A 25,061-nucleotide genomic window follows, 5' to 3' on the forward strand; every position below is an offset into this window, starting at 1 on the left:
TCTTATGATTTACAAGATTTCTTTTTTCTTTATCTTTTCTGCATGTTTGCTATGTAATTAAAAATGATTTTTCTGTTTGTTGTTTGAACAAATCAATGAAATCATTCAAATAATATTAGGTCTAAACTTCACTTTAGCTTGCAAAGCCTTGCTGATAGTACGTTTTCCAGTCATTATGAGAGTTGTTATTCCTATTTTTCGTGTTCTATTCTCTCCAAAAATACTGGAGCTAGAAGTTATCTAGCAAACTTGTTTTGATGTTTTGATGTTTCTTGTCAAGTGTTTAGTGTTGGTTACTTGTTCAATTCTTAATTGTTTCAGCTTTCATGATCATATATCGGCATCCACTGCAATCACTTGCCCCTACCATTTATCATCTTACTACTGAATGTCTGGACTCTGGAATAAGAGGCTTGAATATAATCTTTTGATTTATAAGATCTACATGATATAAAATTCTAAAACTATTTGTCATACAGTTCATGTTGCTATATTGGACTGAAACCAGTGTTAGATCAGCGAATTCTTGTGTACAAGAAAGAGGACAATTTGTTTCTATTACTGTTAATCTTGTAGCTTATAATATGCCCATTTTGATTAATATTTCTTCATCTAGTCTCTTGCATATCTGTTTTTTTTTTTTTTTTCATTTAGAGTGTGGTACAGGGTTCATGCATATTATTTCTAAGTTTCCTCTGTTTAACATCTGAACTTACTAATAAGAAATAAACGTTACAATGAACAATCATTAAAATATTACTTGAATTTGTTGTTTGGAAGACTTGGATCAGTCTTTGTTAGTGGGATATTTTTTTTACACGTTAATAGAAAAATTTAAAAGCCTTTTCATAAAGCATATCATGTTAATACAAAACATGATCATTATCCTTTCTACCTTTGATGTATTAGTTGATGCCAATCTCCATGATTTGAAGACATACGTTTGATTTGTAAGCCAATAAGCCAGCATATTCCTCTTTCTCGAATTCCACCAGCATATCTTATATCCTTCCATGAAAATTAGACCAGAATTTGTTGTTTGGAAGACTTGGATTAGTTTTTGTTAGTGGGATATCTTTTTTAACACGTTAATAGAAGAATTTAAAAGCCTTTTCATAAAGCATATTATGTTAATACAAAACATGATCATTATCCTTTCTACCTTTGATGTATTAGTTGATGCCAATCTCCATGATTTGAAGACATACCTTTGATTTGTAAGCCAATAAGCCAGCATATTCCCCTTTCTTGAATTCCACCAGCATATCTTATATCCTTCCATGAAGATTAGACCATTTTTCTTGCATTTGAATCGTGACTTGTAACCAATATAGATATGTTAATAGAAGACATGATCCTTGTCCTTTCTACCTTTGATGTATTAGTTGATGCTGACCTCTATGATTTGAAGACATACCTTTGATGTGTAAGCCTATCAGCCATCATATTCTCCTTTCTTGAATTCCACCAGCATATCTTATATCGCTCCATTAGAATTAGACCATTGGACCATTTTTATTGCATTTGAATCGTGACTAGTAACCGACATAGAGTTTCCTTCGAGAATTAGTTTAAGTAATTAATATTTAAGGTTATTTATTTGACGCTTCCCCTGGCTTCTTGATGGTTCAAACTTACGAAATTTTTTGACAAGTTCCATAGGTTTATATACATTAATTTTATAGTTTGTCATCTTATTGCGAAAGCATAATGCTTACATGCTCATTGAATTTACAAGAATGAGGCTAATAGTCACTCTTCACTGGAGATGGAGAATACAATGAACATTTAATTATTTCAAAATATGCACTGTTAGTTTTTTTTTTAACAAAAATAATTGGCCCATGTGGGTGGCTACCATAAACTAGAAAAAAGTAGGCTATAGAAGACAATGAAGCTACAAAACATATCATATATCTACAACACTTGGTAGGCGGCTCCTTGCTCATGTTGCATATTGTGCCTCCCTAATTTTTTTAGTAACTGGTTGTCCTACTCTACAAATTTGACAAGCCATCCTCACATCATTGTGGTTGTAAAGAGCATGCACAACTAGATCTGGTAGGTAGTTTTGGAAATAATGTATTGGATTTTAATTTGGAAAGCATTGTGGTTTTATATGACCCTTGGAAATGTTTCCTAGTTTAATTTCTAGTCAGGTGCTTCTTGATGGTTCAAACTACGAAATTTTTTGACAAGTTCCATAGGTTGATATACATTAATTTTATAGTTTGTCATCTTATTATGAAAGCATAATGCTTACATGCTCATTGAATTTACAAGAATGAGGCTAATAGTCACTCTTCACTGGAGATGGAGAATATAATGAACATTTAATTATTTCAAAATATGCACTGTTAGTTTTTTTTTAACAAAAAAAATTGGCCCATGTGGGTGGCTACCATAAACTAGAAAAAAGTAGGCTATAGAAGACAATGAAGCTACAAAACATATCATATATCTACAACACTTGGTAGGCGGCTCCTTGCTCATGTTGCATATTGTGCCTCCCCAATTTATTTAGTAATTGGTTGTCCTACTCTACAAATTTGACAAGCCATCCTCACATCATTGTGGTTGTAAAGAGCATGAACAACTAGATCTGGTAGGTAGTTTTTGAAATAATGTATTGGATTTTAATTTGGAAAGAATTGTGGTTTTATATACCCTTGGAAATGTTTCCTAGTTTAATTTCTAGTCAGGTGCTTCTTGATGGTTCAAACTGCGAAATTTTTTGACAAGTTCCATAGGTTTATATACATTAATTTTATAGTTTGTCATCTTATTACGAAAGCATAATGCTTACATGCTCATTGAATTTACAAGAATGAGGCTAATAGTCACTCTTCACTGGAGATGGTGAATACAATGAACATTTAATTATTTCAAAATATTCACTGTTAGTTTTTTTTTAACAAAAAAAATTGGCCCATGTGGGTGGCTACCATAAACTAGGAAAAAGTAGGCTATAGAAGACAATGAAGCTACAAAATATATCATATATCTACAACACTTGGTAGGCGGCTCTTTGCTCATGTTGCATATTGTGCCTCCCTAATTTTTTTAGTAATTGGTTGTCCTACTCTACAAATTTGACAAGCCATCCTCACATCATTGTGGTTGTAAAGAGCATGCACAACTAGATTTGGTAGGTACCTTTTGAAATAATGTATTGGATTTTAATTTGGAAAGCATTGTGGTTTTATATGACCCTTGGAAATGTTTCCTAGTTTAATTTCTAGTCAGGTGCTTCTTGATGGTTCAAATTACGAAATTTTTTGACAAGTTCCATAGGTTTATATACATTAATTTTATAATTTGTCATCTTATTACGAAAGCATAATGCTTACATTCTCATTGAATTTACAAGAATGAGGCTAATAGTCACTCTTCACTAGAGATGGAGAATACAATGAACATTTAATTATTTCAAAATATGCGCCGTTAGTTTTCTTTTAACAAATAAAATTGGCCCATGTGGGTGGCTACCATAAACTAGAAAAAAGTAGGCTATAGAAGACAATGAAGCTACAAAAAATATCATATATCTACAACACTTGGTAGGCGGCTCCTTGCTCATGTTGCATATTGTGCCGCCCTAATTTTTTTAGTAATTGGTTGTCCTACTCTACCTTTTGGACTTTTATCATGATGCAATGAAACATTTCCCTGATCAATGTACCATCACCCCATGCAATATTGTTATTTGTTTGGGCCTTGTTAAACAAAATTACATTTTGTTTCATGAGACCAAAAGCAAAACTTCAATTCCTATGAGTCGCAAGGACTCATGAAACTCAACAACCAAGGGTAGTTTGTTCCCCAACAAGGCAGATTTTCAAGAAATGGGAGTAGGGAGGAGGGTGCATGGAAAATGTTGAAAATGTAGCGATGGAAGGTCTTTTGGCATCTGTCTTAGCTAGTGAAGACCTCGAATTAGTCTTTATTTAGCGTGGATGCGAGTTCATGAGATTAGTGACAATGAGTTGAATTCCAGTTTACTGGAATGATCACCAAGTTTGCGTGTGGAGTGTTGAACTTCAGTTCGTTGGAGTTTCTTCAGTTAGACTACAGGTTGAGGTGGCAGTGACAAGTTTAGTTATGATGAGTCAAGACTTCAGTTACAAGTTTAGTTAGGCTGAGTTAAGACTTCAGAGATAAGTGAAGAGAGGATGAGTTGAGTCCTTAGTTAACTCAAATTACAACTAGAGGAGATCAAGGAGCAACTCGAGCTAATTAACTGAGAGCTGGTCCAACTGTAACTGGGACTTGCTCCAGTTAACTATCAATGGAAACTCGTGAGTCGTGACACTAGTGTGAACTGGCATTTTACTAGGCCTCCTTGCATGTATCGATTTTTATTGTGATGAGAAGGATGAAGGCACAATTAAAATTGATCATTCTTTGTGTGGAGTGTGCATAGGTTGAGGAGCAAGAGTACACAAGGATTGTGGAGCAAGGATCAGGATTTGCAGAGCAGGTCGAGACTATCTTCAGCAGAGAACAATTGTCTGCAATCAAGAGTAGGGTCGAGAGCATTTTCTCAGGAGCCGAGAGCAATGATGAAGAGAAGGAGAAGAACAATTGTAGAGCTGAGAATAGTGAGGAGAAGTCTAGCGCTTTCTTAGTGACAAATTGCTGGCTGCAGTAGCAGCGTGTATTTTAATAGATCCATTTGCTCAAAGACTAATCAATAAAAGACCACAACAAAGAAAGCAAGTTTTCCCTATTGGGTTTCCAAGCATGTCAATTTTGTTTGCGTGTGTTTTTATCTCGATTGTTTTCTACTGCTTATAGAATGTTAAGAAACTCTGTATCTTGGTGAAAGTTAAAGCAGGTTTCAGTTTTTAACTTTTTAGTTGCCTTAGTACATTCATCTAAGTAGTTGTAGAGTTTCAAGAAATTCAACATGCAGGTCCACTGTGCATGAGATGTAGACTAGAAGGAACTCATTAGATTAATCTTAACCATATTTAACTTATTTGAAATGATTAGATAAATCGTAAGTTTGACAAATTGTGTGGCCGCGCATGGCTTAAACCAGCATAGAATCAATATTAACTCTGGATCTATCAAGCGCTGAGAGAGATCAAATCTCTCAAAATGGTTTGCACCTTGAGAGATTTGATTTATCTTGGTGCTTGATAGATATGGAGTTCAGATGGATCGAACATGTGATTTAACTTATCATTCTAAATATGTTAAGTATGTCTACGGCCAACAACATTCTCACTCAAGATAAGGGGTCCGTGGGCCAAAGAATGATGATTGATCAAATGAGAGCCCCCTCCTTCAGACAAAAGAAGAGCTAAGATGTCCATATTGTCTTCAACTTTAAGAGTGTCTATCTTTCCTCAAAATGTCATTCTGGGTTTGAGATCTAGAGAGCAAGATTTGATCAAAAAGCAAAGATTTCACCTGGGTTGTATGAAGTACTTGCCTCGTGAACAGTTGGACAATAATGCCATTTCCATATGAAAGAGATGTTTATTAATGTGGGGATCACATCCCACATACTCTTACCTGCTTGTTGGATCATGGGTTTGCCCCTGAACACAACCCCCTTCCATGTGAAGAGGAGAAACAAAGACAACACTGTACTTAACCAAATTTCAGGCCTAAAAAGTTTTGGCTAACTTTTAACTCCACATTATATGCTTAAACATTTTAGGATTGACAAATCACACAACAATCATTTGTAAGACTAGTGCTTTGTATTTGATCCAGTACTGCGAGGTTGCTATGAAAGACTGTAACCGTTGAAGTACTTGGTTATTTAAGAAGAGTGGAACTTCCAGATACCTTGTTAGACACGAAGTGGTTCACCGTGTTTTACTATCTTGAAGTTGCCACTTGGACAATTTTGAACATATAACTCTTTGGTTCAGTAGTCTGTATGTGGCTTCCCATAACACCATTAATAATTCTTCGAAATAGGTTCATGAACATCTAGATTTAGCTTAAGGAAACAATCATCTAGAATCATTTGACAAATTGCAATAAAGCAGATCAGTTGACAAACTAAAGTCATTGAGACTGATTTAAGTCTTCTCCAAGATAAGCACTTACGCACATCCTTGACCCACTAATCTTATCATGTATTAAGCCTTTCGTTGCCAACAATTTTCTTGCAAAGGAATTAAATCAAGCTGCCCTATTTTCATTGAGAGTCCAATCAACAATGATCCATCCACAATGACAATGCAACTATTTGAATAAAGTAGAAAAATGGTCATAAAGTCGCTGGTTTTACAATTATTTTTCGTGCTATTCCCCCAAATGAGAATTTGTTAAGAAAAAATTGCAGGATTTTCCCAAAGAATAATGATCTTTCAAAAAACTTGGTGTTCGATTGCTGTTAATAAATCTTTTGTTGATCGTGCAATGTTATTTTATATCTAAATTTTAAATTAAAAAAAAGAAATATTTGTGCCTTTTTTAATGCTTGTTGATTTGTGAGTAGTTGTCAATTTTGTTGTGAGTTTTTTGAATTTTCAAGCTGACGACTTCTCAAGTCCAATTTTTCCAACATTGATTTGGGTACCAACTACGATGTTTACCATGTCCTTTCAAGCACACATGAATTGGTGATCTTAAATGCTTTAACCAGAGTATTCTGTCATAGATTACAGTGGTTATGTGTGCCATTTATATATCTAGCATTTCGTGTGATGCTGAACATGTGTTTGTTAACGTGCACTGTTGTTCATGCCCTTAATATTGATTTTGCTGCTAATGCAACCCCTTGAGCATATATAACTGTTAGGCTGAACCCTCTATCTGATTAAAGTGCAGAGGCCCAAGGAAAAACCAAGGGCATGTCCTTTTTCTCACACTCTTTCTCCTAAAGAAACCACCAAAAAACATTTCCATCTCCACCTGTACCCTATACTAAGCATGGCCTGCAACCAGAGTTCTATATGAAATGGTGTTTCACACTTCAAATGGAATGCGTTAGCTGTCCAATATCGAAGCTTGCTCTTAATTTTATGCAACAACTAATCCCAAATAACCTTTATAGGTAATATTGTAGTTGATTTTTTTTTTATTTTTTTTTTTTGACAAGTTCGGTTGCTGTTCATTAACTGAAAAAAGAGGCTAGAGCCTTACATAGATTGCTTCTGGAGCAATTTTGATCCCAGGAGTTACAAAAAAGAATTTCTCCTTGATCCTTATCTTAACTAGACTACTACTAGTGCTACTTAAACTACTGTAGATACAGACATACTGATTTCCCCAAAATTTGCACTTACAAATCATGATCAATCGATCTCAATGTGACTTATTTTTCTGGCTGTTGATCCTTCTGGATCCATATTGACTTCAGTGGGTTTGGCACTTGAGGAGGAGGAAGCCTCCTTCTTTTCTAGCATTTTCTTGAGTGCATCAATCTTCTCTTCAGCATGTATGCATTTTTGTTCTGCATTAATGCATCTGTTGTGCAACGCACTGTATTGCTCGTGGAGGGTGTGTACCCTGTGCAAAAAGAGCTCCATTTCAGCTTTGTATTTGGTATGAAGGATCTTAACCTGCTCCTCCAACCTGTGTTCCAGAATGCTAATTTTGTCTTCGAGTTGGTTTTCCATACTACGGACCAAATCTTCCAGCGCTCCTTGCTGGGCTCGAAGTTCGTTAAACTCCTTGTTTAAGTCTCGGCAATGCCAGCAATCCTCTGGGCGCTCCATGATTTCTTTTGACTGGATGTGGGCTGCGTTCTTTGGCGTTGTCTGATGGCTGTTCCAATTCTTTTGATTGTTGCTGCGGCTTCTGTTGAGGCACTTTACTGCGGTGGGCTCCCCTACACGATCGCACAGAGGATTTCTGAGACCGCTACTTTCCCCCTTGATGTTCTGATGACAGTCAACGATGCTCTGTAACAGGATAAGAGCAGAGCTTCTGAGGCACTTCCTATTCTTACTTGAACTTTTGTTGCAAGGATGACCTCCGTCTCCTATTTTGCTTTCAAGTTCGCAATGGGTATTTCCAGAAGTGCATTGGAGCGAATGCTGCGGGCGAGTACTTATGAAGTTTCTGTGGGCATACTGGCGGGAGAGGCTTCTCCTTATCCCGATACTTTGACGGGAGTTAGAGCTACCCTTTCCAACGCAATTTTGAGTTCTGTTGCATATATCTTGGTTGGGATTGCCATCTCTGCAACAAGGACGATTCTCTGCATTGCAAATCTTAACTTTTGTGATTTGAGTTGAGGTTCCTTGCTGTTTACACCTTTCTGCGCTGTCATACTTATCCTTCTTATCATGAGATCCTTTGGAGTGATTGCTGCAGCTGGTTCTGCAGGATATGAGATCACATGTTGCAAGTGGATGATTGTGACTCATGGAATCGGTTGAGTAGTGATGCGATCATTGCAGCGCAGCTGCCCTTTTGGGTGGTGGCATGCTTGATTAGCATGAGAGTCCGCTTTTTTATTTAGATTCCTTAAAATGTGATAGTAGTTGGCTTCCTCTATCAATTTATGTAGATTTTGATTTCTTATGTTGATTTGTTGTAGGAGAGTGTTAGGAGTGTTTTGTTTTTGCTCCATAAGGCGTATGATAATTGCTGAATCGCCAAAGACATTAACTTTCTTGATTCCCAGATTGATTACTTGGATTAGACCTTGAAATAGAGCCAGCCCTTCAGCCCGATTGTTGGTCAAGTCTCCAAGCCCCCATTCAAAAAACAAGATTGTTGTGCCATTTGCATTGCATATAACACCACCAGCACCTGCTCGACCCGGGTTGGATTTTGAAGCTCCATCAAAAAATAGACAATATTTGTTGCTGTTACTCAACCAGAGGGCGAATTCTTCCTCCTTGGGTCTCAATTTCCACGCTGTGGCTGTCTCTTTTGTTTTTTGCTCCTCCTTTACGGTTTCGTAGCTGTTAATTACGTTGCCATAATTGAGCAAGTCTCTTTCTTCAACACTGAGGTTGCTGAGATTGATTTTGCTGTGAGGTCGAATGGTCACAGTTTCAACGGCTAAGCTTATAGCTTTGTGGCATATCTTTCTAATGTTATGATTTTTGTCTTGAAACACTTTCTTATTTCTTGCTATCCAGATACTCCACAGCATTGTTAGGGGCAGAGTATTCCAGATTCTTTGAGATAACTTGATTTTCTTGCTCTTCCATGGACAAAGCTTCTTCCAATTTTTGATTGCCTCTACTATGCTTGGATTAGGATTCCACTCTGTTCTTCCAACAGCGGCTAGTTCTTTCCAACAGTTAGCTGCCACCTTACAGTTGATAAATAGATGCTGCATTGTCTCTTCTTCTTGAAGACATATTGGACATCTGGAGGGGCCTATGATTCCTCTTTTTTTGAGGTTTTCAGCTGTTAAAATTTTCCCTTTCATTAGGAGCCAACAAAAGAATTTGACTTTGGGGGGGGCCTCTGCTTTCCAAACAAGCTTCCAATGGTTCCATATGTCCTGTGGAAAGGCGTTGGCGCAGAGGTGGTGATATCCTGCCTTGGTCGTGTACTCCGCGCCTGATGGATCCCATCGCAAGCTGTCTCTTGCCCCTTTCTGAGTCGGGGCTTTGCTGTGTAACTGCTCTTTGAGAGCGCTGAAATTTGGATGAAGATCCCTTGGGTAGTCTGGCAGCTCCCAGCCAATCCATTCTTTGAGGGGGTCTCCCCACTTGGAAATTTGGGCAAGATTCCAAATTCCTTTGCCTTGTAACCAGTTTAAAGCTGGAAGAACCTCTTCTTTGGATTCCACTGGACTTTGACCAAGAATTCTATCCTTAGATATGCTTATGCTGCCTCCCTCTCCTGGTACTTTGGAGACATGCTGTGCCATGATAGGGATAATTTTCTTGCATAACTTCCAGATGTTGGAGCTGTCTCTGTTGGGTATGTTTTTCTCTAGTAGCTTGTGCCTGGAGTCACTGAGATACTTGGCTTCTAAAATTGATTTCCACCAAGCCTGGCTCCCCGTGATTAATCTCCAAACTATTTTTGCCCCGAGCGCTAGGTTCAAAAGATAAGGAGATCTTATTCCAAGACCTCCTTTTTCTTGGGGCTGAATGATACTTTTCCAACCAACCAAATTGAATTTTTTCTTCTCTGTTTTCCCTCCTTGCCAGAGAAAAAAGCGAAGGGCTTTTTCCAACTTATGGTGAAAATTCATTGGAGCTTGGAGCAAAGTAAAACGATAGATAGGGAGAGAGATCAAACCTGATTTGAGAAGGACAAGACGGCCTGCTGGGTTCAACCACATGGTTCCCCACTGCTGGATTTTCCTCTTGATCTTGTCGAGAATAGTGTTCCAAGTTTCTGTCTTCAGAGGGCCTTTGCTCACTGGCATACCTAGGTAGGTGAAGTGGTTCCATTCAGTCTTGTAGGTGACTTCTAAGATATTTGCAATACTTTGAGTTTTGTGGGCCGATATATTCCATCCATAAATACAGCTTTTATCTTGATTTATTTTTCCTCCGGAGCATTCCATAAACTGGTCCAGGATCCTTTTGAAGCGCCTAGCAATGATAGTCGAAGCACCTCCCATTAGAAGGGTATCATCAGCAAATTGAGAGTGATTTATGTTTTTTGTGCCATGCGCGAACTTGATCCCTATTATCAGTCCTGCCCTTCTATTATAGTCCAGTGCTTTGCTTAGAGATTCAGCCATTAGAATAAATAGGTAGGGGGAGAGGGGGCAGCCTTGCCTTAGGCCTCGTGAGGATTGAAAGGCTGTGCAGGGTCGTCCATTCACAAGAGGCGAAATCCAGGGGTTGGAGATACATGCTTTGATCATGCAGATGAAGGAATCATTGAATCCTAGCTTGCTTAGGACAGCATATAGAAATGAATGATTGACTCTATCGAAAGCATTTGCTAGATCAAGCTTAAGAATAAAACCTTTTTCCTTTCGGCTGAGGCTTGAGTGAATAGCTTCTTGGACCAGAAGGATAGAGTCGGAAATATGTCTGTTGGCCAAGAATCCACCCTGATTTTCGGATATCAGAGTAGGAAGGAGAGGCTTAAGTCTTGAGGACAGAATTTTTGTTATTATTTTATAGGCCGAGTTGCATAGGGATATTGGACGGAATCTGGCAAAGGAGGTTGGCCGGTTCTCTTTAGGAATGAGAGCTAAATAGGTTGAGTTTGTAAAGCCTCCAATTTTACCTTTTTTTAAGACCCAGCGTATCATTTTGAGGATGTCCTTTTTGATCAAAGACCAAAATTCTCTATAGAAGCTGATTGGAAATCCATCTGGGCCTGGGGCTTTGTCCGGATGGAGGCTCCAAATCGCCTTTTTTATTTCCTCTTCTTCAACTTCTTTTGTGAGGCTATTATTCATTTCTGGAGTGACCTCTCTGCTCATGTGCTGGAGAAAGTTTGCATAGTCCACCTCATTGTGGTCCTTGGTTAATAGAGTTTTGAAGTGGGCTGTAGCCGCTTCCTTGATTGCTTCTTGAGAATCGTGCATGTTCCCTTCTCCATCTCGGATTGCGTTCACTGTATTGTTGTTTTTTCTTATTGTGGCTTGTTTGTGAAAATAGGAAGTGTTTTTATCACCTTCACGTAGCCAAGTTTGCCGAGATTTTAACCTCCATTTGCTTTCTTCATCTCTAACAGTTTGAGATAATGCTGCATACAATCTGATTTCACTTTGCCTGGCTTGCTGGGTGAGTCCTTCCACTTCTATATTTTGCTGTATTTTTTCGAGCTGCTGTTTGATTTCTTTTTTTGCTGCCTCGGGCTCCTTGTAATAGATTTTTGCCCATGCCTTTAACGCATTTCTTGTTTGCTTGATTTTCGATTCCCATATGTAAATGGGGGATCCTTCCACGTGATGCAGCCAGGCTTGCTTGATGATTTCACGTGCTGCTGGGTTTTGATTCCAAAGGGAGGAATATCTGAAGGGAATGGCACCAAGAGGGCTTTGACTTTGCAAAGAGAGGGTAATGGGGAAATGATCTGAGGCAGAGGAGTTGAGGACTTCAGATTGCCCAATAGAGAAGGAGGAAAGGAAAGCGATGTTGACGAGGAATCGGTCAAGTCGCTCCATTATATTACCAGCTCCCAATCGCCTATTACTCCATGTGTACTTGCGATTCTTGGGCTTTAGATCCACTAGATCCTTATCATGCATAATGCGTTCTAACCGATTTCGCCATTGGTCGGCAGTGAAGTTCCCTCCTCTTTTTTCATTTGAGTGTAAGATAAGGTTTAGATCCCCCGCTAGGATGAGATTGTTATCATTATCTCCATCTAACTCTTCTTCTAAGGTGGTCCAGCAGATCTCTTTTTCCCTAAATTGATTGGGAGAATATATGTTGTAAATTTTTACCTCTTTGCCATTGTCCTTGTTTTCCAGCTTAGTGCTTATCCAATGCTGCTGTGTTTTGGTCACCTGACAGCTCCATCTGTTTACATTCCACATAGTTAAAATACCCCCTGATGCTCCCCTAGCTTCGCTGGTACAGCCTTCATACTGCTTGTGTTGTTCAATGAGTTTACTGATTTCAACCTGACTTAGCTTTGTTTCTTGAATAAGTAGGATATCTGGCTTTTCACTACGGATTAACTCCATGAGGGCAGCTTTTTTGGAGGGGTGCCCTAGTCCCCTGCTGTTCCAGGACAGCACTTTCATCATTATTTACCTGTGTTGTGCAGAGGTGCTCGCCTCTCTTTGCCTTTGAGGTTGCCTTCCTTGTCCGAGATTCCTAGTATGAAGGTTTCTATTGGCGTCTGGGATCCCATTGCAATATCCTTTTGTGCACTTTCCTCTCGATGCTGTTTTGCAGATTTCCTTCCTGGCCCAAGTTTTTTCTGAGGCTCGTTGGAAACAACTAGATCCTTTGAAAGGCTTCTTGTGATTCTAGTTGAGGTGCTATCCGGTGAAGGTTGAGAGATATGGGGGGGCGAGGAGGAATGATGTTCAGGCTCATGAGAGGGATCTTCCTCGGAGAGAGATGCAAAGGGGTTTGAGGACGGGGGGATGGGGGGATCAGAAGCCCGTGGAGGGGAAGGAGGAGAGGGAGAAGTAACTTGCTGAGAGGATGGGGGAGGAGGTCCAGAGCTGGATGGTTGCATGGAGGATGAGGGTTTTATCAATGAGGGCTCAGCTGTATCTTGCGGAGGGTTTGATTTTTTTTTTTTCCGAACAATTTCCCATGCTTCCTCGGGGGCTTCTTTGTTAACATTATCTTCTGATCTAAATTTGGTGCATCTGTTAGCAAAATGACCATATTCATGGCATACCTTACATTTGAAGGGGAGCTGCTCGTAATCCACTTGCTGAATGTGCGTCCAGTGGTCGACTTGGAGTTTGACTGCTTCTGGTAAGCCTTTACTTAGGTCCACTTCTACGCATATCCTCGCACAGGCATACATGTTCTCCTTTGGTTCCGATCTGTCCACATATTTCCCCACTGCGTTTCCAATAGCACGAACAGATTCATCTCCCCAGCAGTGGAGTGGGAGATGTGGCAAGCGAACCCATACCGGGACCGCATTAGGAACATCCATTTCTGGATCAAAATCGGGAGTCCATCGATTTAGATAAAGTCCTCTGGTGTCCATAAAATAAGGACCGTTCCTGAATATGAGGTTGCGATCTTCCACTGATTCAAAGAGGAAGGTGTAGTATCCCCTTCCACAAAATCTTATAGCGATTTTCCCTTGGACCATCGTATTCCAGTTTCTTTCCACCCATTTTTGAACCGTGCGAGGGGAAGGCCACAATCCTGTAAACTGTCCAACTAATGCACGATCTGCTAGAGTTACAGCAGCTCTTCTTGGTAGCGCTGTGGGCAGAGGGATCAGCGGTATTTCATCCAGTTTCTTGATAAACTTTGAAGCTGTGGGACGGATTCGTGCCGTATTGGTTTCTGGAACGAGCATGGCAAATGCTTTCTCCATTTCAGAGAGCTCCTGAGAAGGCTGAGTCATGGCTCCGAAAGGAGGAAAAAAGGGCAGCGGGGGAAGGGGACCGAAGAAAGAACAAGCTGAGGCGACGAGGCGGAGGGAGCAGCTGCCACAGAGCTGCTGCAAGGAGGGCAGGAGGCCCGAAAGAAGACCCGGGCTCGGGAGAGCAGGAGGCTCCAACCACGAAACCAGGTCAGGGCTGCGGCCCAGCAGCGGGGCTGCCTGGCGCGGAGAGCACTAGCGGCTAAGGCCAGAACCAGAAGGGTTCGCTGCCCATTTTCTCGCTTTGGATAATTACTACATTACCTATGTCAAAAACGACATAGGATTTTTAGTTGATTTATTGTCGCTGAATGAGTTTTGCATTTTAGATTAAATCAAGTAGTAAAGACTTGTCCTACGATGAGAGCGTTTGTTTTTTCCTCACCCACAATGGCTCTAGTATCTTTAGCAGAGATGTAAAGGTGCCTTTGATGGAGTCGTGGGGTAACTTTGGAGTTAGAGTCAAGTCATCAACAAAATGGAAATTTTATAATTGTTTGCCACCATAAGGGAGATTTATTGAATTTGATCTTGCACTCTAGCAACCTTAAGAACATATCCTAGAGTATTAGTTGCAATGACATATAAATGAGGGCCAAAATGTAACCTTGTTTGACGGGACAATGAAGTGGAACCTTTGCTTAGAAATGCCCCCATAAATAACAACTTATATGCTCTGTTAATGTTGGCCCTTAAAAGAGGAACCTTTGGCTAGTCTCCCTTGTCCATTCAAGACTTTTGGAGGCTATAATAATATTATCGAGGATCAAATACAGTGATGTGTGGTGAGGCGGCTGGGTTCATTGGGTGAAACCCACAAGGTCAGGGTTCAAATCACATTGAGTATATTGTCCTGCTATGGTGTGCGGCTCAAGGAGTAGACTCCCCACTAGCTAGAGTCTCGGCTCTTGCCAAAATCATAAGAAATTAGTATATCTGCTTGCAGGTTGTTGGATGTACTCTTGGTGTTATAGTGGCAGCTACGAGAATTGATCTTGGGTCTTCCTTAGATTAGGTCTAGAAGTTAACGATTCACCACGCTGATAACAAAAAAATATCATCTAGGATGAAACTGTTGAAAATGATAGCGAAGGAAGGTCTTCTCTGGCTTGTGCCTTAGTTAGAAAGACCACGATTTGTTGTCCTTTGACCATGGAGTTAGCAAGTCCATGTGTAGTGATTACGCTTCAATCATGTGGAGCCTACCTCAGGTAACTGCAGGATCAAGTGGTAGTCCGATTTTAGAAGAAGATGAGTTGGGAGCTTCAGTTTCTAATTGAGGCAAGGACAAGTTAGAGAGTCAGTTAAACTTAGTTAACAAGTCAATCACAACTGCTGGTCTAATACTATGTCACAAGGTTCGTCGAAGTTTAACCTTCAGGTTCGAATTTTGCCGAACCTTAAAAAAAATTTGAGGTTCGGCGAACCTCATCGAACCTCATCGAACCTCATAGTCATTTACCAAGTCCATAGATCAAAACTCATAACTTCCTATCGCAACTCAAGCTTGTAATTTATCCTTGCAGTTTCCATGTCTGTGATAGAATTTTTGATGTTTACTGATGTTGATTTCTTACTATTTTATAGTATAATTCATTTTAAATTAATATATATAGACGAACCTAATGACAAACCTCATCAAAACATTTGAACTCAAACCGAACCTAATCATTGTCGAACCTGAACTCGAACCCGAACCATGTGACATTGGGTCTAAATTTGTATTTTCCAGATTTAGCACGAACCAAATTGATAAAAGGAGGACGAAGGCGCAATTGTAATTCATTATTGAGTGCACAGATTTGTGTGTGAGCTCCCTGCTTGTGGTGTTCGTAGTCTTGAGTAACAAGTGCCAATAGATTGTGGAGATTTGCGCTACAAAATAGGAGGCCCTGTGCACATAAACAAGATAGGAGATTTTGTGTGCAAGGAGAGAGGCTATTGCGCAAGGAATTAGGGCCTGGTTGTGCGCAAAGGATTAGGAGCTGTGATGAAGGTTTTTCAGGGCAAGTCTAGGCTAGATCAGCAGGAGAATGACTTTGTTCCCAAGAGAACGATTGCTTTGTATTTGATCTATTTGCTCAATTAATAAATTACTATGACAAGGAGAGGGTTTTCCCAGTTGGGTTTCCCAAGAAAAATAATCGTGTTAATTGCATGACTGTGTTTTTATCTCTGCACTTTATTCCGCTGCTTATCAGTTAAGGATCTTTGTATCTTGGTGAAGGTTAAGTAGGTTTCAGTATTGGTTGCCTTATTTTTCAGTTATTCGCTAAGTAGTTGCAAAGTTCCGTGGAAATTTAACAGAAACAACCTGCAATAAACCTTGTTTGTCTAGGCGTAGCAATTTGGTTAGTGATATTTTCAATGTGAGTATTAATAGCTATAGCTAACACTTTATAAGACACATCAAGGAAAGTGATGGGTTACTAACTGCTCAGTACGTTCTGTTGCATCCTTTTAGGAATCAATTTAGTCTGGCTTGCATTTACTTGCTCTCCTTGTTAATGTCAAATTTTCCCTAGGTATATTCCGTGCTTAAGCTTCAATAAGGTTGCGACTACATATTTTGGTCCAGAGTTTGAGATCAAGATGAGTTCTGTTTTCACCTCTTTTTAGATTGACATGGGGGGATGCCATGTTCAATGTTTCTACATTAGATTTTAGTTCTGACTTTGGTGCTAATTTTATTAGGTGTCCCATGCATGCATGCTACATACAACACTTGGACCATCCACACGAGGGTGATTGCTGGGAAATGATACTTTTTGGTTTGTGAGAATTGCTATTTTGGGAAAATTTCTATTTTTAAACTACTGCTCATAGTTTCAGTACACATTTTATTGTTTTTGAAATGGATAGTCTTTGATTTTGGAAGCTAATATTTTCTATATTTCGACAATGGAAACCAATTATACATTTTAGAACCTTTGTGGAGAAGGGCATGGGAGTGAATTTTGGTGGCAATCAGGGAAAGTTCATGTTTAGAATTTTTAGTTTTAGAAAGTGGCATGCATGGATGAGATAATGTTTATGTTTAGATTTTTTAGATTTAAAAAGTAACATGTATGGATGGGTTCAAACAATGATGGAGAAGAAATCAGAATTTTCATTTGATTTCAAGAAAGTGCAAAAAATTGGGTCATAGCAACAACGGGGCACCCCATGTGAGACCCATGTAGTAGTGCTTTTTCAGAACAAACTTATGCATTTGGAGATTGCTTGACCATCAAGAAATTTCTGCTAATGACTACCTAGCTTGAGCTTTCTTTTTGCATTAATTTCCATCTTTTCTAGTTGCTATATTTGGATAGAGAGGGTGCTTCACTGGAGAAGATATTTCTGGGAAAAAAGCATCTTACCTGTTGGGGATTTATGAAATCTTAGCGTTGATACCATTGCCAAAGTTTTTCCAGTTATTTTGGCAGGTAGACGAGATAGAGAGCATGCATCAGATGAGAGAGTGGACCGTGTTCTCCTGTGGGTGCAAGTTACTTTGACCTGGTAGAGCAGGTGGATTATTGTACTATATTCATTTGTGAATTGTGAGGGCAAGCTACATTCTCCTGGTAGAGCAAGTTTATCATCCATGTGTGATATATATGGCATGTTTTTATGAAGATGGGATCATACAAGCTTTGGAGCTCTTTTGAGGATGCCTGTGTTATTTATTTAATTTTGTTTTGTAATTACTCCCAAGGAGCGAGCATGTCAGTCTTGGTTGGACTAGAACCTGAGCGGGGAGAATAAGAGTGAGTCCTCCCTACCACCCGAGCTACACCCACTTGCTAGATGCCTTTATGTTATTTTTAGGACAGCCATTTTTAGAAAAGCACTCAAAATTAGTCGAAGATTTTCTTTGGAAGAAAGCCTCAAATATGAGAAGAGGAGCAAGCAAAGGGATTCACTATTTCTTATTCTTGGCTCTTCCTTTCTTTTCTGCTTCCTCACTTCGCATCATGCTTCCTTTAATGCCAGATTGTAGAGTTCATTATAGACTCAGTATTGGTACTTCCTATTCTGAGTCGCATTACATCTATTGACTTGATACTGGTACCTCCCACTCTTAGTCACGTTACATCTATTTGTGATTGGGCTGTGAGAGAGGTCCAGCTCAATGGCTTTATGTTTCCTCAGGATTTTTGTTTTTATTTGATATACTATACCCTGTGTTCATATCTTTGGTAATAAAGATGATCACTTTCTTGTTGCCAGTTGGCAAATTTCACGGCTGTTCATTGAACTTTGTAAGTGTTTTGATAGTGTTATAAGTTGATTGGCCTCGGGTATATCACTTTCCCAGTTAACTTTCTCTTTGCCTCATTCTTTCCACAGCCACTGGACTTAAGACGCCAGTCACTTCTTTAAATCTGGATTTCCAATCTTGAGTCTTACCAGGGATCCCTTCCTTGAAGCTAGCAAGCTGCCAAGCATTGGGCTGAAGTGAGAGGGATCATGGACACTATCCCTATATGTTTCATTCGACCTCTTCTTGTTTTGAGTGATTAGCACCCTCGTATGGTCAACAACCAAAGCACATCCAGAAAAGATCATTGCCAATGATTGGACAGAGAGCCAAATAAAACTCAGAGGGTGACCTATATTTGTAAAAAGTATTCAACAATTTGATTAACTGGAATATAGATCCAGTTTGATAAGTTAGGATGTTTGAGCTTTTTCCATCTGTTCAATAACTTTAAGATATGTGTCCAAAATAATTAAAGCAAAAAGAGATGACTTCTACAAGAGGATTTTTTTAAATGTTCAGCTTGATGTTAGTTGACCTGAACAATTGTCAAGTGTCCCCTTTTGTGAGCTTTCTTAGATAACCTCATATCTTAAAAAAAAACTTGTAAAGCAGACGTTTGTTTGGTTGAATTGAGTAAAATGTTTATGAAACACATTACAATAAAGTTTATAATGTATAATGAAATAAAATGAAACATTGGTTGTTGATCCTCGATGGCCAAATAGGATCTATTGGATGCCACAAAAAGTAAAGAACATAAGATTTATACAGCTTGATATAGCTGTATAAGATGTGAAATATACAAATACAAAATACATCTCTCAAATTATGTTGTAAATCACTAACTATTTTAAAACTGTTTTGTCTCTGCCTATGTTAGAAACTCCTGAGAAAGCTTTCTAAATGTCTGGCTGGAAGCTTCAGCAATGCTTTCTGCCTCCATGCTGAAATTGAGTTTATTCTGTGATCACTTCCTTTTTACATTGTGTTCTCCACTTTCCACCCTGTGTCAATTGCCAGCGTAGGTGAGCTTGACTTCAATATTTATCCTTTATTTTGCTTGTCTTTATCCGCTGATGTGTGTTCACGCAAATAGTTATGTTTTTCATAAATGACCATTGGATTTGTTTCCTTACATAGAAGTGAGATAATTTTATTAATGTCCAACAAATGACCACAAAAGTGGGTCAAGGGATGTTCATCTTTTCCTATTTTTTTTGCTGAATTTTATCAATAGCATTGAATTGAATTATATCCCTAATAGGTCACAGTGGCTTTTCTAGTAACTTGTAAGTATGATATGACGAGTGCAAATTGGCTCCTGATATTTAGAAAAACCGGATTCGACCCTAACACTTGTCATGTCCCAAATTGGGTGAATCAGACACAATTCGGTGGGACACGTGTACTGCGGATCGTGTCTGGCCGGACTCCATTGTGTCCCGATCCTGGGACACAAATCCCTTTGTTTGGCGTGCCGCGCGACCCATAAAGGGCAGTTTTGGCCCATTTCACAATCACTTTTCACTTTCTCTCTTGCTGTGGGCGTGTGGGAGAAAATAACAAAGAGTTGGGAGCATTTTGGAGGCGATTCAAGCAACATGTAAATGCATTTTGTTTCCATTTTTATTGCAGCAGTTTGCATGTGCATTTTTTTTTACAAGTTTGTGCATTTTTTCTTTATTTTTTTTTTACAGCATTAATGGATCAATAAAGGGCAGTAGGGAAGGGGCAAAGGAAGGGGAATAATGTCCCCATTGGAGATGCCCCTCCTCTTCCAATTTCATTAAGGTTTGCAAGTGTTCCCTCTATTGGAAGTGGGGCTGCAACCATAACTTCAAATGTTGAGGGAAGACAATAGACTCAAGATAACAAATATCCCTTGTGGAAGTATGTCACAAGAGAGAAAGGGTTAGGAAGCAAGTTGAAGGGAGGAGGCAATGTTGCTTGGAAATGCAACTATTGCAACAATAATTTCATGAGCACATATTACTGTGTGAAATCTCATTTGTTGGCTTTACCAGGTTGTGGAATTGCAACATGTACACAGGTGTCTTTAGCTAAGAGGAAACAAATGGAAAAAGAGGCCAATGTTGGTATGGCAAAGGTGACAACAACATCTAAAAAAATCAAGAATGATGATCCCCTTCCATTTTAGAGGAAAAGCAACAACAAATTTCCATTTGAGAGTTTTGGTGGGGGACAAGCAGTGAAAAGAAATGCAGTGGCACTTGGTCCAATGGATAAGGTTTTTCAGAAAGAGAAACGGGAAGAGCTTGATCTCATCATTGCATTCTTTTTCTATCAAAACTTCATATCCTTTAATGTTGCACTTTCGCCTTTATTTATTGAGATGTGTCGAGCTGTAACTCAAGGTGCTCCATTAGGGTATGTGCCTCCTGGGTCAAAGAAGCTTAGAACCACATTGTTGACTAAGGAAAAGACAGAGGTGGACAACATGTTTGATCCTATTAAATTAACATGGCCAACATCTGTGGTTGGTATTGTTTTTGATGGATGGATAGATCCAGCACGCCACCCACTCATCAACTTCATGGTCACTTCCTTGAATGGTCCAATTTTCTTGAAATTAGTGGATGCACTTGGACAATACAAGGATGCACAATATATGGGTGAGTTGTTCATTAAAGTTATTGAAGATGTAGGTGTTGATTCTTGTGTGCAAATCATTAGAGATAATGCACTTGTTTGCAAGGCTGCTGGCATGATTGTTGAAGCTAAATATCCACAAGTGTTTTGGACACCTTGCATTGTCCATTCCTCGAATTTAGCACTTAAATCTATTGCTTCTGATGTGCTTTGGATTGTAAGTATTATTGAGGATGCAAGGCATATTTGCAACTTTGTACAAAATCATACAAATGCCCTCAGAATCTACATGGACTACACCAATATATCATTGTTGAAGATTGTAGATACACGGTGTGCCTCTTCATTCATCATGTTGAAGAGGTTGAGGGAGGTCAAGACTGCTCTTGGGGCCATGGTTATTTCATAGTTTTGGTCTTTTTGGAGAAATACAGATCAAGCAGCCTCAAAAGTGTGAAGGACACAATGTTAGATGATGCTTGGTGGGAGAGGGTAGATATACTTATTAAGATCATGGACCCTATCATTTCTTTGCTACGATTTGCAGATACAAATCAACCCATCCTAGGAGAGGTTTATAAGGAACGAGATTCCATGATTGAGTCTGCGAGGAGCATTATTTTACAGAGTGAGTGCCTCGAGTATGAGATATCATTAGAGGCATTCTTCACCACCATACAGGATATGGGACAAGAATTGCACACCTTTGCATTATTTGGCTCAATCATTGAACCCAAAATACTACAACCATGAGTGGCTGAATGGTGGAACTTCCCACAGATTACCTCCTCACATGGATGGTGAAATTTCACAGGGGAGGAAGGATGCATTAAGGTGGATTTTTCAGGATAGAACATCCCTTGATGAGGTGGAGGATTCCTTTGCAGAGTTTTCCACTGACACTGTTTGATTTGCAGGATATGATATGATTAGAGATAGGGGGATAAGAAACCCTATTTTTGGTGGGCAACTCATGGGGTAACAAGCCCTCCTCTACAACAGTTAGCCATGAGGCTCATCTCTTAGGTGACTTCATCCTCTTGTTGCGAGAGGAATTGGAGCACATATGGAAATTTGTATAGTGTCAAGAAGAGCAGGCTTGAGCAGTCGAGGACAGACAATGATGTATGTGCACACCAACACTCGTCTTATTTATAGGGAGAGGGATGAGTGCTTGAAGGGAAAGACAAAGATGTAGGATGTCTTTCTTGATGATATGGGTTTGGACAATAGTGTTGAGTTGGCATTGGCCAATTTGGATCTTAATGAGCCAGTGCTAGAGCCTGTCACTTTTGATGATGGTGATACTGTAGAGGGATCATCCTCCAAACCAGCAGATGCAGAGATGACATTAGATACAAAGGAGGAGGATGCAGTAGAGGAGAGCAATGGTCACCATGATGATGACAGTGATGCTGATTTTGATGATGATGATTGACGACTCATGAGCTACCTACTGCCTTGAGGCTTGTAGTTGTTTTGTATTTTCTATTTCTATTTGCCATTGGCATTGCTACTACCTATGTAACACGTTTTGATTTTGATGACTTAATGAGAAAACTGCAGTATCCTGTCTTTCTCTTATTGGATCATTGATGAATATGTCACAATTGTATTTGTATGCATAATGTTACTTTGTAAAACCTACATTTAGATGAAGACCTATGTTTGAATAAATGAATTTGTATCATGAATGAGAATTTGTGTAAGAAATATCTAATTTTTAATATATATATAATGTGTCCTAATGTATCCTGTTCCAGGGGGTCAACGTGCCCATGTCTGACACTTGAACCCTCGTGTCCTTCTTGTCCCATGTCCCCGTGTGTCAGGTGACTTAGTCGATTAGTTAACTTTAAGCCAGGCCAATTTACATTAGGCCAGTATTTATTATTAACAGGGGTACTTGTTGATGCTGTATCTGTTAATTGTGTAGTTGCCCAGCACCACAATATTATTGTCTGGCCATTCTTGCAGCAGTTCAATATCTCCTAGAGTTGAATGCCAGAATTGTATATCAATCTACTCAAACAAATTTCCCATTATTTGTACTTGATTTTGAAAAACAATAATTGCAAGTGAAACTCCTAAAAAGTGAGAAAATTTGCAGAGTGATACCTTGTTGCTCCTGGCAAGATTTAAATTCTGCAAATATTTACATAAAGTGTATAAACTTTGATGACTGACTGGTCAACATCTGAAATAGGAGTTGGTAGGCAGATTTTTACTAGAACTAATAAGCTTAGTGGCAATAAGTACTGCAACTCTATCAAAAGATGAGTAAACTAATTAATCTGCTGGTTTATCTTGTGTTCTAGGCTTTTGTCTGCCCATAGAATGGTAGAATACATAACTGTGTTGTTGTTTAATGATAGATAGGGTGGATGTGTAATGCATTGAATTTTATTTGGGGTTCAGGTTTGTCTTATGAATGCAAAAATTGGCACTGTGTGGAAACATTATTGTTTTACAGCAGGGATAAACTCTTGATACCATATCTTATCATATTCTCTTTTATCCTGCTAGATATAAAATTTCATCCAGTGATTTTAAATACCAGAACTTTTCAATGCGTTATTTTTTTCCAGTAATATCACACATTTGTTCCTTATCAGTAACACATACACTTGAGCTTTGAATTTTGCAGCTTAGGTGTAACGACTGCAGGCTTGCACAGATTGTTTATTTTGGAGTTGTTTCTAGATTTTTGATAAAATAATGTAGTCTCTAGAAATATTATACATTGTGCAATACTGTCTTGTAAGAAGAGTTTCTGAAAGTTCACAATGGTTATTCAGGTCGAGTTGTTATTGGACTCTTTGGGAAAGCTGTACCCAAAACTGTAGGTAAGTAATTATTTTGCACAATGACAAGCTAATGCTTTTGTTATTGTTGTTAACTTTCAGTTTATGAAATGTTGATATTGCTTCTGGGAAAACACTTACCCACTTTAAATTCTTATGGTGTTGTTGGCAGAGAATTTTCGGGCGCTTTGTACAGGTTTATTTTCTGAACAATTTCAGCATTTTCTTGAAGTTTATCAATTTTTTTATATGGATTGTCACTTATTATATACATAGACAGATAAATTTGACATTAATAAATCATCAATGTAAAGGTAATTATTAAATTAATGCTCTTTGCTTCTTTTTGCAAAATCAATATATACTGTGTAATGTCAGATAAGATAATTTTCAATTTTGTTAATGTCCAATGAATGACCAAAAAAGTAGGTCAATGGGACTAAAGGATACATCCGGTACGAGTACAATGTGGGAGTGCAAACGCAACTCCTAGAAATTGCCAAAAGCTAAAACCAGGATAAAATGAAGTAAAGAAAGATACAACAATAGGACAGCCTCATAAACATGTATATAACCGGATCAAAGGCCCTGGTGATGTACTCGACATTAACATGGTGTCTAGTATGTGCCCCTTGTGTTGATTGTATTTTGGGAACTAGAGTATATGTTATTTGATGCTGGAGTAATGAGGCCTTTTATGATGTCTATAGTTGGGGGTATGATGGAAGTTGAGGCCTGACAATGACCTGTCATAGTTATGAAGAGGTTTTGTTCATGTGTTAAAATGTTTGGTGGCCTTTTGATAGTCGCCTGACAATGACCTGTCGTAGCTATGAAGAGGTTTTGTTCATGTGTTAAAATGTTTGGTGGCCTTTTGATAGTCATTGCACTATTTGTTGTCAATTCCTGGTCACAAAAGCTGGAAGTATTCATGCCTTGTAGAGTTTTCATGCTCTGTGCTTGTTGTCTATAACATTCAATTTTTGATGACAAGTTTTGTAAGAAGGAAATCAGCTGAATAAGAAGATAGATGTCAACTGCAACTTGGTTAAAAATAAGCAAGCTTTTTGTCAGTTGGATGAGAAAACCTAACATTTCTAAATAGATATTTTTATGTTAATTGATTTTTGTTTTCGTTTTTTGTAGCTAATGTGAAGAGAGTAAAGTATAGGAAGCTTATCTCTTGGAATGCTTAAGTGGAAACATTTCTCTTCTCCAAAATGGTATTTCACTAGGAATTCACTTTACAATGTTGGATGATATTGAGTGCGAAATAATAAATATTTTTTGAGCTTTGAAAGGCCTAGAGAGGAGTGTTAGTCATGAATTAATTTTTGAACAATAGGTCAACAAAACTTAGCTTGAACATCATGATTTAAGATTTGTTATACATGAATTCTGTTTTCAATTAACTCAATGTAAACATTTGAATGCTGCTGGCCTGATCGCTCATAATCCTCCACTTGTTGCCTGTAAAT

The 25,061-nt window shown here is 38.8% G+C and overlaps 1 protein-coding gene across 2 annotated transcripts in view; it reads left to right on the plus strand.

The window, feature by feature from the left end:
- LOC149152255 (peptidyl-prolyl cis-trans isomerase CYP19-4-like) overlaps positions 1-25,061 on the plus strand; it is a 73,963-nt gene that overhangs the window by 2,802 nt on the left and 46,100 nt on the right. For both annotated transcript variants that reach the window (XM_089445993.1, XM_089445992.1), the window contains 2 exons: positions 23,578-23,625; positions 23,756-23,779. In XM_089445993.1, coding sequence (XP_089302119.1) covers positions 23,578-23,625; positions 23,756-23,779 — 72 coding nt within the window. The remainder of the gene's footprint in view (positions 1-23,577; positions 23,626-23,755; positions 23,780-25,061) is intronic.

Source organism: Pinus tabuliformis, chromosome 9 (genome assembly GCF_031772625.1).
Source record: "Pinus tabuliformis cultivar Carrire ecotype Pingquan chromosome 9, CPIR1, whole genome shotgun sequence".
Lineage (NCBI taxonomy): Eukaryota > Viridiplantae > Streptophyta > Pinopsida > Pinales > Pinaceae > Pinus > Pinus tabuliformis.